This window comes from Nerophis ophidion, linkage group LG01, assembly GCF_033978795.1.
Source record: "Nerophis ophidion isolate RoL-2023_Sa linkage group LG01, RoL_Noph_v1.0, whole genome shotgun sequence".
Classification (NCBI taxonomy): domain Eukaryota; kingdom Metazoa; phylum Chordata; class Actinopteri; order Syngnathiformes; family Syngnathidae; genus Nerophis; species Nerophis ophidion.
Genome location: NC_084611.1, coordinates 36,013,907 through 36,030,876, shown reverse-complemented (window position 1 = coordinate 36,030,876; position 16,970 = coordinate 36,013,907). Strand labels below are relative to the sequence as shown.

Genomic DNA, 16,970 nt, shown 5'->3' with positions numbered 1-16,970 from the left:
ACAAAATACAACATAATAAAATATGTCTGCAATTATGACAATAAATGCTGATGAAACCATCAATAAGTACTTACCTGTGTTTGTGTCATAAATTGAATGTTTCCTGGTCCGCTGTCGAACGGCCTGAGCTCAAAGTCGCGACCGCCAGCGTTCTCCGCTGACATTGGTATCAGCTTGAGTTTACGGGCCAGATTGTGGTACTCGGCCAGTTTCAAGTCAGCCTGGACACAGTTTAGAACAAGTTGGGGTTGTATTTAGAATTTCAAGGAAAATGATAAGCTAGTCCTCTCAGTGGATTAGGCCACAACATTAGACGCACATATACGCCTTTACCAACCGGAGCAACATTTGTAATGTTTCAAATGTTTTACCCAGCGCAGTGGTCGCTGTGTATCGCAAATGGATGTGAACCATACCTTCTCTTTTACTTTGGCCAGCGCGATCTCCTCGTTCCACTTGTGCTGCTGCGCATTTTCCAGAGACTTGTTGAGAGTGTCGATGGTGTGCTGGAGCTCCCGTTTCTCTCTGTTGATCCTCTCCACGTCAGCCGGCGTGAACTTCTGTTTCTGCAGGATGTTCTGCAGGTCAACTTGCTGGTGTTTGAGGGACTCGAGAGAGCTGGCTGTGGCAAACCCAACGGGAGACGATAAGAAAAAGCGACACTGCATACTAGTGTACCTAGGGCTCGGCGATATGGCCTTTTTTTAATATCTCAATATTTTTAGGCCATATTGCGATACGCGATGTATATCTTTGTATTTTGCCTTAACCTTGAATTAACACTTGATACAAATAATTACAGTACTTAACAGTGTTGTACCATTCAGCCAATCCATTGTAACCTGCCATGCCTGTCAACCTGCCTACTAAACAAGTAAACTGCCATATGCCAAACGAACTGTGTCCTGACCGACGCCCTGGGGGCGAATGAGACTACCTTTATAGAACCATACAGTCCTTTATAACGCTCCACAACATTGTGGAGAGATGATTCTAGTTCATACTGCATTAATATATGCTCATTTTAAACTTTCAGACAGGGAAATCACAACTAAGTCAATTGACCAAAACTGTATTTATTAAACAGTTATTAAACAGTGGCACAAACATTCATGTCATTTCCAAAACAGAAAGTGCAATATTGTCAGAGACACTTTAAAACAAGCTATTAGTGAACTTTTGTGCCTGATGTCACTAAAATTACATATCAAAACACAAAATTAAAGTGCACTTTCTGTACAGAACGCCACTACAATAGTTAAAAACAAGTAAAGTGCACTTTTGTGCATGATGTCACACAAGATATTTCAATAAGTGTCAAAAAAATGAGCTGCATAATAGGAAATCAAATAGTGTTCGTCCTTTGCTATGTGGTAGGTTACTGCGGACATTATCTGCTTTTGTTGTTGACTATTTTTTTTTCCATACGGTGTTGATGTGGAAATGTTTGCCTTGGCAGGTTGTTGGTGTGGGACCGAATGGAGACGTTGACATGCGGAGTTTAAGCCACTCTTCATTCTCTAGCAAGTGACTTTTCAAATGATGCTACATATTAGCAGTAATGCTACTTTTGGTACCAACGCTTTTGCCCCACACTTGACAAATTACGGTTGTCTGTTTGACATCTTCCCACTTGAAACCAAACCACCGCCAGACGATGGATCCTCTGCTGTTTTTCTTGGGAATTAATTCTTCATTCATTTGTTACCAGATTCGCACCTTTTTTCTCTCGTATTACCACTTGCATCACAGCTTACGTTACCCATGCCGCTACCTCTTTGCTCCGCGAGGGCGTATACATATGTGACGTATGTAAGGAGGTGCGCTTTCTGTCTGTGAGGAGCAACAACAAAGAGTGGGAAGAGCCTGTAGTGTAATGCCAGCAACTAAAAGCAACGGCGTGAGAACGTATACTCGAATATCACGATGTAGTCAGTTTCTATATCGCACAGAGACTAAGCCGCGATATATCGCACAGCCCTAAGTGTACCGTATTTTCCAGACTATAAGGTGCATTCAAAATCCTTTGTTTCCCCTCAAAACTTGACAGTGCACCTTATAACCCGTGGCGCCTAATGTATGGAATAATTCTGGTTTTGCTTCCCGACCTCGAAGCTATTTTATTTGGTACATGGTGTAATGATAAGTGTGACCAGTGGCGGTCAAACATAAAGAGATATGTGTAGACTGCAATATGATGGCAATATAACTCAAGTAAACACCAACATTTTATATGTTCCATTAAAAATATAGAACATTACACACGGCGCTCAAAAATCTATCAAAATGTTTTAGTATGACTTTGGTAAGCTATGAAGCCGGACTGCTTAATGGATTGTCGGCGCATTAAACATACGAGTATCATTATGGTTGAGTATAGCGCTGGGCGATTTTGGCTTTTATTAATTTTGCGATATTTTTATGCCAAATTGCGATATCCATCCATCCATCCATCCATTTTCTACCGCTTATTCCCTTTCGGGGTCGCGGGGGGCGCTGGCGCCTATCTCAGCTACAATCGGGCGGAAGGCGGGGTACACCCTGGACAAGTCGCCACCTCATCACAGGGCCAACACAGATAGACAGACAACATTCACACACTAGGGCCAATTTAGTGTTGCCAATCAACCTATCCCCAGGTGCATGTCTTTGGAGGTGGGAGGAAGCCGGAGTACCCGGAGGGAACCCACGCATTCACGGGGAGAACATGCAAACTCCACACAGAAAGATCCCCAGCCTGGATTTGAACCCAGGACTGCAGGACCTTCGTATTGTGAGGCAGACGCACTAACCCCTCGATATATATTACGATATTTTGCCTTAGCCTTGAATGAACACTTGATGCATATAATCACAGCAGTATGATGATTTTATGTGTCTACATTAAAACATTCTTCTTCATACTGCATTAATATATGCTTCTTTTAAACTTTCATGCAGAGAGGGAAATCACAACTACCTAAGTCAATTGACCAAAAGTGTATTTATTAAATATTCTTCATTCTCTCGCGGGTGACTTTTTAAAAGAAAGAACAAATTAATAGTGTTGCTACTTTCTGGTAGTAACACTTCTGCTGCATACTTTGCATATTGCTGTTGTCTACTGAATATCTTCCCACTTGAAGCCAAACCACCGCCAGATGATGGACCCCCTGCTCTTTATTTTGGGAATTTTTGTTCTTCCTCCATTTGTGATCAGTTTCACACCATCTCTCTCCGCTCCACTCGACCTGCCTCAGCTAACGTTAGCCATGCTGCTACCTCTCTGGTCGGTGAGAGCTATGACGCTAGACACGCGAGAGTATGTGACATATGTAAGAAGGCGGGCTTGTTTTCCGTCTCTGTGAGAATGAGAGACGAGGAGTGAGAAGAGCCTGTTGTGTAATGCACGCAGCTAAAACCAACTCGACCTGCCTCGGCTAATGTTAGCACTCGGCGAGAGCGTGTGACGCTACATGCGCAACAGTATGTGACGTATGTAACAAGGCGGGCTTGTTTTATGTCTATGTGAGAAGGTGATACAAGAAGGAGTGAGAAAGGCCAGTAATGTAATGCACGCAGCTAAAGCAAGTGTGGGAGAACATATAATCGAATATTACGATATAGTCGTTTTCTATATCGCACAGAGACAAACCTGCGATATATCGTTTATATCGATATATCGCCTAGCTCTAGTTGAGTATTAGGTAACACATTATCTGGCGTTTCGTTTCGCAATATTATGCAAAAGCAACTTTTCTTACCATCTGGTACCCGCTGATCTGCACTTGGTATCTGCATAAATCCAGAAAAATTGTGCGCTTCCGCATTTGTAGTCGGTGACAACACCTTAGTCCATAAACTTCTTCTTTTTGTCTATTGTCTTATGGTAAATTCATCCTCCACTGTTGCCATTTCTAATATAAAGTAGTGTAAAGTTCTTAGTTACTTAAGCTCTTTCTCTGTGTTAACTCGCCATGAAAGCGCTAAAACATACCGGTGTAGTGAGTTTACATTATTCACCCAAGGAACTTTAGTTACGAAAGAGTGCCGTTCAGACGTTTTTTCACGGGACGCATTGTTGTTTCGCGATGAGGAGATGCTGCTCCTTTATTGAAGTAAAGTCTGAATGTCATTAAAACAGTTAACTCCATATTTTGACACTTCTTCCACTCCCCTCCTTGCACGTTACACCGCTACAACAAAGATGACGGGGAGAAGCCGCTGCCAAAGGTGAGCCACGTAAATATTACTGCCCACAAAACGGCGTATACAGAAGCGACTGTCAGAAATCAGCTTGAAGATGATCTGTAAAACATAACCTATGCAACATTTTGACCAAAAAACACCATTAGTTGTTATGTAGACCACAAGGAAGTGACTGCTTTAATGCGCCTTATATATGAACAAAGATCAATCATTCATCGCCTTGTAATCTGGTGCACCCTATGGTTCAGAAAATACGGTATTTGAACCCAATGGGGATGGACACAATGATCACTAAAATGACGACAACTTCCAGGCAGCAAACTACAGGCATCATTGAAGCTACATTTCTAGGCAGAAGACTTAATGGTAACTGGAGTGCAGCGTTCCATCGATTATAGCAGGGGTACATTCGAGACAAAAGTGGAAAATTAAATCACCATCATCATCATCATCATATTCGTGGAGTATAAGACATCGATAAGGGCTTTCCAGTTTTTTCTGTTGTCCGCCTTTTGTGTAAGGTGTATATTGTTGATATAATGAAGTTTCTTAGGCTGGTAATATTTTGTTTCCAACTCCAGTTATAATTAACATCAATATTCATTATTTTACATTTTGATTAACTAAAACAATACATTTGTTAAAAATATGGCAAGAAAATATTAAATCATGTTATATTATCATGAAAACTAAAACACTTTACCCATAACAGAGTCCCAGTACTTTCTGCAGTTGAAAAATCAAAAACCTGTGAGTCTATTAGAGGAAATATGGGAGAGCTCGGGAATTTTATGATCGTGATGAATTTCAGGTCAATCACAGTGAATCTGTCAGCAAATTAACTTGATTAAACATTTAAAAAATGTCTGTGACAAGTGTCAATCGGAAGTTGACCTTTTCGCGCTCCTCCGTTGGTTATAAAGTATTGCAAAAGAAAATAGAGGAATAACAGAATGACCAAACTTGGGCTTAAACACGCAGCTGAGGGCAGTGAAATAAATGTCAGACATGACTTTAAAGGTATCCTCCAAAGACGAAGCTTTTTGTTGGAAAAAAAAGCTAACTCAACTTCTCTTGTGTGTTGATGTGGTTTTGGTTTGCCAAAAGGATGGAGGGCAAATCAAGGTTCGTACAACACATCAAATATGTTTAATTATTTTAAAAAGTCACACCCAATTGATTATACATAAAGCGTGAAGATTATATTTAAACTTAAAACTATCTAATCTGTATTAGTATTAAATATGATGCTCTTTTGTAAATAGCAATGTTGTTAACAGGGTATTTATCATCATCATTTGAAAATGGTAATGTTTACATTTTAAAACGTCTTCATTATCCTCAAGTTACCCAAAGAGGCAATGTGTTTATTTTTGGTCTTGTATTCCTGTATAAACACCGTAAAACAGATCACTATGTCGTTTCATATTTTTTTTACATTTGTTTTACTGTTGAGTAAGAATGTAAAATATTTTATTATGATCATCTTATCTAAATTGTCTGTTATTTCCTCAGTATGTTAATATATTTTAAAAATCTAATCTCTAGTTTATTTAGTTGTCAATTCACATGATTTGACACTGGCAGGTACAAAAACAATATAAAGTCATCTTGATATTAATCAAAATCATATTATATTAAAAACTTAATTGTGATAACTTTTTTGCCATATCGCACATCGCTACAATATGATCAGGGTCTCTGCAAGTTTTAACAGGTCAGATTTAAGACTTTTTAATGCTTTAAAAGACCATAAAGAATACAATTTAAGACCCATTTCACATCGATCGGTAAGAGGCATTTTTTATGATCTACAATAAACTTTCCCGAGCAAGAAAGCAGCTCACCGGCCAATGATGCCAACTTAGCCTCACCAGCTGGTTGGCTCTCTGTGATCATGGCCCCGCTATAGTTTTGTCTGCGTTAGCGCTTATATCAATATCACTAATAGCTAGTAAATATTCAAGTCACAAAATTTAAATGTAGTATTTTTGCCGATTTTGTTATGGCTATTTAGAGAGCTTTATGGGCGGAATATTATTGTAGTTCATTTATGAGTTAAAATGCATTAAAAATAACAAATCTGTATTCTTGTCTTACATAATGATTGTGAACAATAACCAAAAATCCCCAAAAATGCAGTTTGTTGTTATTAACCAGTGGTTAGGCCTGGGCCGATATTAAGTCAATTAATTCATTGACATATTATGAAAATTAACTCAATGATATTATCGCTATTGATAAATTGCCATGTTTTTTTGTTCGTCTCTTAAGTTTCAAACAGGGTAAGAGGTTTCACTCTGTGCATTGCATTCAGCACCTGGGCGTGTTCATTCAATAAGAGAATCAAATGCAGGGGTGTGAGCATGCTTTGAGGAAAAAAAGAGGAAAACTAACAATAAAAAGAGGGACATTTCTACCAGCACAAAGTTCTGCCACGCCAGCCCCAAAAATAATATTTTGAAAATCAAGACTACATTACCTGCAATTGGGCGCATTTCTACATTATACTTTAACATTAGAATTATTCTCATCTACCAACCTCTTTTGGCTATCCTTTGGACCCTTACATGTCCCATGCAATGTACCAAATTATTTTTTTTTCTTCAGCTGATAATTTACTAACATTATGATAATTTAAAATGTAGTGTAAATTTCTATACCATGCATGCAAAAATGTTTCCCATTTTGCAACTCTATCCTGTAGTCACGCCCCCTCAGGTAATATGCTCAGCAAAAAAAAAAAAATACAAAAAAAAAAACATGTGTTCTTGTCTCTCATAATAATTGTGAACGATTCCATAAAAAGTGCAGTTCCCCTTTAGGTTTTTCTCCGCTGCTATGCTGAGCTAAAACAACACACCGCTGCACACGCACAGCACACTAGCTGGTGGTTATTGATAAATTCTGACCGGGCAGCACAGGTAGCCCACTTTAGTCCCGTTTTGCAGCTATGTTATAACGTCCTCAAAAATGTAAACATTTAAAAGCAAGACTGAAGTTTGTGTATATGTTTTAGATAAAAGTAATGTTAATAGATTAAGACCTTTCAAAATCGTATTTAAGACCTTTTATAAGTTTTTTCAATTTTTTTATTTATTTTAAAAGGCCTTAAATTTAATTTGTTGGATTTAAGACTTTTTAAGACCCAGCCCTGTATGATACATCTTCACATTTACAGCAGTAGCTGTCTTACCAGCGTTGTCCAACTCATCAGTCAGCTCAGAGTCTTTGGCCCGCAGGTTTTTTTGGAAGGACTCCAGATTGCTGCGATACTCCTGAAGCTTCTTGAGGTCCAACTGCAGCTTCATCTTCTCCATCCTTTTGGTCGTTAGACGGTCCTATGGGGGCGGAGGGTCATTACACAACACGTGACTTACATGCAGTGCCACATTTTGTGAGACTCTTCTGACCTTTTGGCTTTCCTTCTCCAGACGTTCAACCTCTTCAGTCAGTATCCTGTTCTTCTCCTCCGTGGAGGTCAGAAGGTCTTCATCAACATTGTACAGCTTCTCTGTGACGAAACAGAAATATATTCAACCTGTACATATTTACTTCAACACAGAAACTATGCGTACTCAGTTTAGTGAGGAAAGTTTCGTCATCGTCCTCAAAGGTGTCGGCACCCTGCAGGAATTTAGAGTACGTATCGGCGGTGTAATCGAGGAAGAGCTGCGGACACAGCAGAATAAGTGAGAACATTTTAAATTAAAGTCTGGAGTTTTAAAACAGCCCTTTTATTGGTTGCATTGCTACCTTGTTGTATTCGGCACACTCCTCAACGTTATCGCTGTCCTCACAGAAGTCACTGAAGAGCAGGTCCTGTTTGCTTAGGCTCCAGTTGATCTGACGCCACAGACCGGCGATGTTCAGAAGATGGTTGTGTTTAAATATAAACCTCTCATTTCAGTTAAAACATTGTTAGTCGTTCACCTTCACTGTATCGATCATCCACATAAGAGCACCCAGCGCCTGAGGCCACGTATGTGGCGCACCAACAGAGTACATAGAGCACTTGGAGAGGACAAAGGGATATCTAAAGGAAAGAGAGAGATATTATACTGTGTGTGTGTGTGTGTGTGTACATTATTTAATGGATTTCTATTTATATTCTAAAAGTTATGTATTCATAATTTAATAAATTTTCATACATACTCTTACGTTTGAGTTTTGGTGCAATTTTTTTCCATGTAAACACCTGTTAATGCAAACTATTTGTATAATAATACCTAAAGGAAATGTGTTTTTTAATCTTTAACCACACTTATATGCAACAATTTAGCACATATGCAACAATTTAGCACCTATGTATTTTGGCACTTAAACTACTATGGTTACTATGGTATTTATCGGCCGATAATATCGGACTTCCGATATTATCGGCCAATAAATGCTTTAAAATGTAATATCGGAAATTTTTGGTATCTTTTTCAAAAAGGAAAATTTATGACTTTTTAAAATTCCGCTTTACGGAGTGGTACACGGTCGTAGGGAGAAGTACAGAGCGCCAATAAACCTTAAAGGCACTGCCTTTGCGTGCCGGCCCAATCACATAATATCCACGGCTTTTCACACACACAAGTGAATGCAACAGCCATACAGGTCACACTGAGGGTGGCTGTATAAACTTTAACACTGTTACAAATATGCGCCACACTGTAAACCTACACCAAACAAGAATGACAAACATATTTCGGGAGAACATCTGCACCGTAACACAACATAAACACAACAGAACAAATACCCAGAACTCATTGCAGCACTAACTCTTACGGGACGCTACAATATACACCTTCTCCCCTCCTCAACCCCGCCACCGTCCCCCAACCTCCTCATGCTCTCTCAGGGAGAGCGTGTCTCAAATTCCAAGCTTCTGTTTTGAGGCATGTTAAAAAAAATAATGCACTTTGTGACTTCAATAATAAACATGGCAGCGCCATGTTGGCATTTTTTTCCATTAGGTGAGTTGATTTATTTTGGAAAACCTTGTTACATTGTTTAATGCATCCAGTGGGGCATCACAACAAAATTAGCCATAATAATGTGTTTATTTCACAACTATGTATATCGGCATCGCTTGATATTGGAAACGGTAATGAAAAGAGTTGGGCAATATCAAAATATCGGCAAAAAATCCATTATCGGACATCTCAAATGGTTACCATACTTTTAAACAGTCCTGAGCCTAGGTCATGCAGCAAACTACTGTTTTTTAAGGGTCTCTATTTTATTTTAGCCGTATTATATGAGTTTGTGTATTTTAGTATGCCGTTTATGTTTGATGTCGGTGTTGCCTAACTTAAAACTTAGAAAATAGCATTTGGGTACAATCTGGCACATTGACGTTTTATATGTTCATTGTCCCATGTAACAAAGATATAACAAATAGCGACTTCCCATCAGGAGTATTTTTATACATCTATGAACAAGCTTACTGGTGTGTTTTAGTGGTAGTGGACCACTGCTTTAAGACCTCTATGGTGTCTAACCTGAGGGCTTTGAGGAGAGCCGGAACCTCCTCCTCCACTTTAGAGTTGGGCATTTCAAAAGTGGGGTCCAGCTGTCGGTAGATGAACTCAAATATCTTGACAAACTCTTTGGTGGAAGGTGACTGGAGAGTCTTGGGGGACAAGCTGCCCGGGTAGCCCTGCTCTGTCAAGAACTATCACAGGAAAAATAAATTATTTGGTATTATCACATGCACTTTATTAGACAATATATTTAATGCACATCAACAAACCATTACAGATCGGTGTTAAATCATATGATATACAGTACAGGCCAAAAGTTTGGATACACCTTCTCATTCAATGTGTTTTCTTTATTTTCAAGACTATTTACATTGTAGATTGTCACTGAAAGCTTTAAAACTGTGAATGAACACATGTGGAGTTATGTACTTAACAAAAAAACATGAAATAATTGAAAACATGTTTTATACTGTAGTTTCTTCAAAATAGCCACCCTGTGCTCTTATTATTGCTTTGCACACTCTTGGCATTCTCTCGATGAGCTTCAAGCACACCTGTGAAGTAAAAACCATTTCAAGTGTCTACCTCTTGAAGGTCACCGAGAGAATGCCAAGAACGTGCAAAGCAGTAATCAGAGCAAAGGGTGGCTACTTTGAAGAAACTAGAATATACAACATGTTTTCAGTAATTTCACATTTAATTAAACTACATAACTCCACATGTGTTACTTCATAGTTGTCATGCCTTCAGTGGTAACCTTCAACGTAAATATTCATGAAAATAAAGAAAACACATTGAATAAGGTGTGTCCAAACTTTTGACCTGTACTGTATATTACTGTACACATACATACATATATATACACACATACACAGACTGTGGTATCCCAGTTTTCCATTGCAAAGGGTCAGACGAAGAATGTATGAAAACGTGTATGAATGTATGAAATCCAAAGCAATTTTTACCATAAGAAATAATTCAAATCCAATTAAACCTTTTCAGACACTCAATATTGTTAACGCAAGACCAATTTTTGGAGAATTATAGTCTTGCATGGAAAAAAAAAAGGAAAAATACATATAAATGACAAATGAAATGGATAAACATTTAACATATCTTACAATAACTGAGAGACGGTATATGAAAATCAGTGCAAACCTTGGAGAACATTTTCAGCAAAAAACCGAGTCCTATGCAAAATACTGTGCGCTAAGACCGTGATACCACTGTAGTTTTTTTTTTACCTCATGGAGCTGTCTGATGCACTGCTGCACGTAAGACTTGTCATGTAGCGGCCGAGCGTCTTTGACCTTCTCAGTCCCTCCAAATCCAGACATGCTGCTTGTACGCGGCATGCCGGCTCCACTCATGCTGCAGTCCAAAATACCATGAAACACAACATTTTAACATATCCAATGGTTGGTTACTTGACAAGATAAACAATCTCATTCCTGATGATTAGCATCCTGATTGTTGCCTTGCCCGTCCACTATACAGCTAAACATGATTGGTTTACAGCAAGGGTGTCCTAAGAGTGACTTAGGGGCCTTTTTCCACTTGCAGCTTCTTTTCTACAGGTCCTTGGCATGTTTGAAAAATAAAATTCATTTTCTTTCTCACACACAGCTAAGACATTGACGTCTTAGCTTTGAACATTATGAGCTTAGCTTTTAATGTTCTATTACTGACTGATTTCAGCATCTTGCACAGAATGTATGAAAGTGGCCCCCCTTTTGGAAGCATTATTGTAACAAAATGATTTGCAAACACGTAGCTCAATACGTGCGTCTGATCTGCGCATGTTTTTTTAATTGTGTGTCCGTATTATGTTTAAAACACACAGATTGAGATATGCAATTGCAAATAATTTTGCTATAAGAAGACCTACTTACCCACGCCACCTTCAAATGGTATATATGCAGGTTTGGACACCAATGGTATACAGCAATGTTTGTAGTTATAAATATCACATTACCGTTACTGATGCATCTTGTTACTGTCGTTCACCTACCGTGGACCAAAAAAGCTTGTCCTTCTCTCAGACGTCCCAGACTGCGGTTTGGGTATGTTGAGCATTCCGAATGAAGGTTGTTTGCTGTTAATCAAGACAAGGAATCATGGGTTTTTTTGCCAAAGAAACACTGTCACAACTTATTTCCATACCTTTATCATGTGTCCAACTATAATTCACCAGTACATCCATCCAAAAAATGTGGCTGAATGGAAACATGTATATTTTCCCACACACATAGGGACATCGCAATATATATAATGTACGGTTAGTATCGATACGAACCTAAGCCAACCTTGTTATCAATATTTCCAACTAGGGCTGGGCGACATGGCGTTTTTTTAATATCGCGATATACGATATATACCTCGGTATTTTGTCTTAGCCTTGAATGAACACTTGTTACATATAATCACAGCAGGATGATGATTATATGTGTCTACATTAAAACATTCTTGTTCATACTGCAATAATATATGATCATTTGAAACTTTCATGCAGAGAAGGAAATCACAACCAAGTAAATTTACCAAAACTGTATTTATTAAAGTTATTAGAAGGTGAATTTTTAAATGATGCTAAATATTAGCAGTAATGCTATTTTTGGTAGCAACGCTTTTGCCCCACACTTGACAAATTAAATGTTGTCTATTCGACACATTCCCGCTTGAAGCCGAACCACCGCCAGACAATGGACCCCGTGCTGTTTTTCTTGGGAATAAATTCTTCCTTCATATGTTACCAGATTCGCACCTTCTTTCGCACCTTCGCAACACTCCGCTTGCATCACGGCTAACGTTAGCCACGCTGCTACTTCTCTGCTGGGCGATGCCGTATACGTATGTGATGTATAACATGAGAGTAGGTGACGTATGTAAGAACCTGCGCTTACACTCTGTGAGAAGGAGACACAAGGAGTGGGAAGAGCCTGTAGTGTAGAGTAATGCCCGCAGCTAAAAACAACTGCGTGAGAACGTATACTCGAATATTACAATATAGTAATTTTCTATATCGCACAGAGACAAACGCGCGATATATCGCGTATATCGATATATCGCCTAGCCCTATTTCCAATGCATCTAACATTATCTGCCTTCTCCCAATCTGCCTTTTCATAACAAGACATCAAAGAATGGCCCAGTCTGAGACCGATTTTTTTTTTTTTTTTTATCTTTTATTTTTTTCTCCCATTCCCCCACACTTGTTTACATGTATCTGACCTTTTTTGTAAGGGGCACCGGAAGTCGGCAGACCCGTTAGCGATCCTGTTCTGTCTCCCTGTAATGTTTGTCTGATCTTGAATAAGATTGTGCTGAAAATGTTAATGTTCCTGAGTGAACTCTCCTAAAGGAATAAATAAAGTACTATATATATATATATATATATATACACACACATATATATATATATATATATATATATATATATATATATATATATATATATATATATATATATATATGTAACAGGGTCAATTACGTCTTGTAAATAATGTATTTTGTAATGTTTTATTATAGTTATAATTACGCAAAAAATGTAAGTTACATGTAAATACCTGAATATTGTTTGATGTTTTGTCAATGTGGAACCATTGTCTCGTTGTCCCTCCTACTGCAATAACTGTGACACTTGTCTTTTTATATGCGTTGCACGCGCCTTCCAACTTTCCTTTTTGTCCACGATAACGGGAGAGGTAGGCGTCCATGCGACGACAGAAAATATTTTGTCTTGTTAAGACCTTTAATTCATTTCTTGTTCATTATTATATTTGTGTAGGGGCTCGACGATGGCACAAAGTGTTTGATGACAATTGTATTCTGTATTATCAGGTATGTTTTTATTTTACTTTGTATGCAACTACGCCCGTCTTTTTGTCCACGATAACGGGAGAGGGGCTCGACGATGGCACAAAGTTTTTGATGTGAATTGTATTCTGTATTATCAGTAAAGTGCAGTGGAGAAACCCATGGTGTCTGTCGTCTTCCATAAACAACACACAACGCAGAGGAAAAGACCACCGGTTACATATGTATACACACCAATAAATACATATACATATATATTGACAAGTGAAACATATATTATGGCCCGCAGTTTATTGTTGTCTCGGATCAGCATGGCCACCTTAATTAAATCATAAATTATCAAGAATTTAAAAAAGCAACCTGCGGGGTGTTGTGTACGCCGTGCTCTTCCTGTTGCTGTCTTGCACTCGCATAGGAAAGTCTGACGGCCTGCTTCCTGTGATCCGACTCAGTCTTCCACTGTCATAACACACACACAATGTCAAATTTTATACATCAGTGAGAATACAAAATGCATACATCTGCCAAAAGGTGCTCATTTCATAGCAGTCTATTGACGTTTGGAAGAAAGTGCTGTAGCTCGATAACTCCAATGAGAGTTTACGCATATTTTTTACCCCTTTGGGAACTGTTTTAAAGTAATACAAAGCCTTAATCGTTTTGCAGACAGGGATTATAACGTGTTCTAGGCGGACATGAACATTTAATTTCGATACATACCGCTCCATTTTTTCTTCAGCAGAGTACCAAAGAAGGTGCGAACGCGAACAAACTGACAACAAATTCGCCAAAACCGCCAAATTATATAAATGGCCGTTTGATGACGTTAGCGCACTACGGCAAGCCGCTTAATCCAAATATCATCTCGTCCTTCATTAAAAGCGGAAGGGAATTTTATTTGGTTCAGTTGCGTTCAATTTTATTAATTATACTTTCTTTCTTTAGTTTATTTCGAACATGAACACACTTGCAGCATGATATCATGTACTGTACATTCATTATGTAAATATTTCATGTATGTTATATTTTATATTGCCACTGCAGTGGATGTCCCTTATGGGTATTCGTAGTTGTGTATGTATGTTCGGTGCATGCACAGTTGGTTGAGTAAAGTCAACAGCAGGGTTCACCAACATGGTCCCCGCGGGCACCAGGTAGCCCGTAAGGACCAGATGAGTTGCCTGTTGGCGTGTTCTAAAAATAGCTCAAATAGCAGCACTTACCAGTGAGCTGCCTGTATTTTTTAAATTTTATTTATTTACTAGCAAGCTGGTCTCGCTTTGCTCAACATTTTTAATTCTAAGAGAGACACAACTCAAATAGAATTTGAAAATCCAAGAAAATATTTTAAAGACTTGCTCTTCACTTGTTTAAATAAATTCATTTATTGTTTTACTTTGCTTCTTATAACTTTCAGAAAGACAATTTTAGAGAAAAAATACAACCTTAAAAATGATTTTAGGATTTTTAAACACATATACCTTTTTACCTTTTAAATTCCTTCCTCTTCTTTCCTAAAAAAATAAATCAATGTTCAAGTAAAAAAAAATTTGTAAAGAATAATAAATATATTTTAATTTAATTCTTCATTTCAGCTTCTGTTTTTTCGACGAAGAATATTTGTGAAATTTTTCTTCAAACTTCTTATGCCATCCATCCATTTTCTACCGCTTATTCCCTTTTGGGGTCACGGGGGGCGCTGGCGCCTATCTCAGCTACAATCGGGCGGAAGGCGGGGTACACCCTGGACAAGTCTCAAACTTATTATGATTAAATTTAAAAAAACATATTTTGGCAAATCTAGAAAATCTGTGGAATCAAATTTGAATCTGAAGTCTTTTGAATTTCTTTTAAAAATTTTGTTCTGGAAAATCTAGAAGAAATAATGATTTGTCTTTGTTAGAAATATAGCTTGGTCCAATTTGTTATATATTCTAACAAAGTGCAGATTGCATTTTAACCTATTTAAAACATGTCATCAAAATTCTAAAATTAATCTTAATCAGGAAAAATTACTAATGATGTTCAATGAACTTTTTTTTTTTTTTTTCAAAAAGATTCGAATTAGCTTGTTTTTCTCTTCATTTTTTTCGGTTGAATTTTGAGTTTTAAAGAGTCGAAATTGAAGATAAACTATGTTTCAAAATTAAATTTTCATTTTTTGTGTGTGTTTTCTCCTCTTTTAAACCGTTCAATTAAGTGTTTTTCTCATTCTCTACCAAAAAACTTCCGTAAAAGGAAAAAAACAGTACGACGGAATGAAAGACAGAAATACCCATTTTTTATATATATATATATATATATATATACAGTAGATTTATTTATTAAAGGTAAATTGAGCAAATTGGCTATTTCTGGCAATTTTTTAAAGTGTGTATCCAACTGGTAACCCTTCAAATTAATCAGTAACCAAGAAATAGCTCTTGGTTTCAAAAAGGTTGGTGACCCCTGGTCTATACCATTGAAGTGTGTCACTGATTTCTACATGGTGTCAGAAACGTCAAAACATCCGCGCATATTTATTGAATGTGTCAGAGAGGACACATAAAGACATATATCGACGGTGAAAAGTAATGTTTTTTGTTGTATTAGTACGAGTGAAAGAAGAAAATACTTTAAAGACTTGGTCTTCACTTCTTTAGATACATTCATTTATTGAGAATCACTGTTGTACAGGAGTGCTTATCATTTTTAGTGGATAATAGTCTGTTTATTTTCTTTATTACCTATTGTGCAATTTATTTTTTTATCCCATATTTGTTCCCACTACCGCACCTTTAGTTGGCGTCCTTAATCTCATTATATGCAAATATAATGACAATAAAGTCAATTATATTCTGCTCTATTCTATTTTATTCCATTTTATTGTATTCTATTCTATTCTATTCTTCTTCTATTAACTTCACTTACTAATTTAAGTCCCTTGGTTTTTGCCCTCCTGTTTTCAGGGACTTATTCCCCAAGTTTGTAAACATTAACAGAAACAATGGTAAATGCCATTCATCCATCCATCTTCTTCCACTTATCTGAGATTGGGCCGCGGGGGCAGCAGCCTAAGCAGGGAAGCCCAGACTTCCCTCTCCCCAGCCACTTCGTCCAGCTCCTCCCGGGGGATCCCGAGGCGTTCCCAGGCCAGCCTGAAGACATAGTCTTCCCAATGTGTCCTGGGTCTTCTATATGGCCTCCTACTGGTCAGGTAAATGGATTATACCTGTATAGCGCTTTTCTACCTTCAAGGTACTCAAAGCGATTTTACACGATTTCCACATTCACACACAGATTCACACATGGATGGCGGGGGCTTTCATGCAAGGCCCTAACCACCACCCATCAGGAGCAAGGTTGACGTGTCTTGCTCAAGGACACGATGAACGAGACGAGGTTGGTAGAAGCTGGGGATGGAACCAGGAACCCTCAGGTTGCTGACACGGCCACTCTCCCAACTGCGCCACGCCGTCCCCAAAAAACAAATATGATTTTAAGACAAAATAAATA

General features: G+C 38.0%; 1 protein-coding gene and 1 long non-coding RNA gene across 3 annotated transcripts in view; one reads left to right on the top strand and one right to left on the bottom strand.

Moving 5' to 3' along the window:
* ndc80 (NDC80 kinetochore complex component) overlaps nucleotides 1–14,352 on the bottom strand; it is a 25,544-nt gene extending 11,192 nt beyond the window's left edge. For both annotated transcript variants that reach the window (XM_061901836.1, XM_061901827.1), the window contains exons 1-12: nucleotides 14,196–14,352; nucleotides 13,836–13,934; nucleotides 11,671–11,754; nucleotides 10,904–11,030; nucleotides 9,678–9,850; nucleotides 8,122–8,224; nucleotides 7,945–8,034; nucleotides 7,767–7,860; nucleotides 7,602–7,702; nucleotides 7,385–7,529; nucleotides 417–622; nucleotides 75–221 (exon numbers count right to left, since the gene is read on the bottom strand). In XM_061901836.1, the coding sequence (XP_061757820.1) occupies nucleotides 75–221; nucleotides 417–622; nucleotides 7,385–7,529; nucleotides 7,602–7,702; nucleotides 7,767–7,860; nucleotides 7,945–8,034; nucleotides 8,122–8,224; nucleotides 9,678–9,850; nucleotides 10,904–11,030; nucleotides 11,671–11,754; nucleotides 13,836–13,934; nucleotides 14,196–14,203 (1,377 nt within the window). In that variant the 5' untranslated portion in view covers nucleotides 14,204–14,352. The remainder of the gene's footprint in view (nucleotides 1–74; nucleotides 222–416; nucleotides 623–7,384; nucleotides 7,530–7,601; nucleotides 7,703–7,766; nucleotides 7,861–7,944; nucleotides 8,035–8,121; nucleotides 8,225–9,677; nucleotides 9,851–10,903; nucleotides 11,031–11,670; nucleotides 11,755–13,835; nucleotides 13,935–14,195) is intronic.
* LOC133553538 (uncharacterized) lies at nucleotides 13,347–16,970 on the top strand. Its single transcript, XR_009806945.1, has 4 exons — nucleotides 13,347–13,363; nucleotides 13,447–13,499; nucleotides 16,424–16,671; nucleotides 16,755–16,970. It is a non-coding gene; the product is annotated as an uncharacterized LOC133553538 (long non-coding RNA).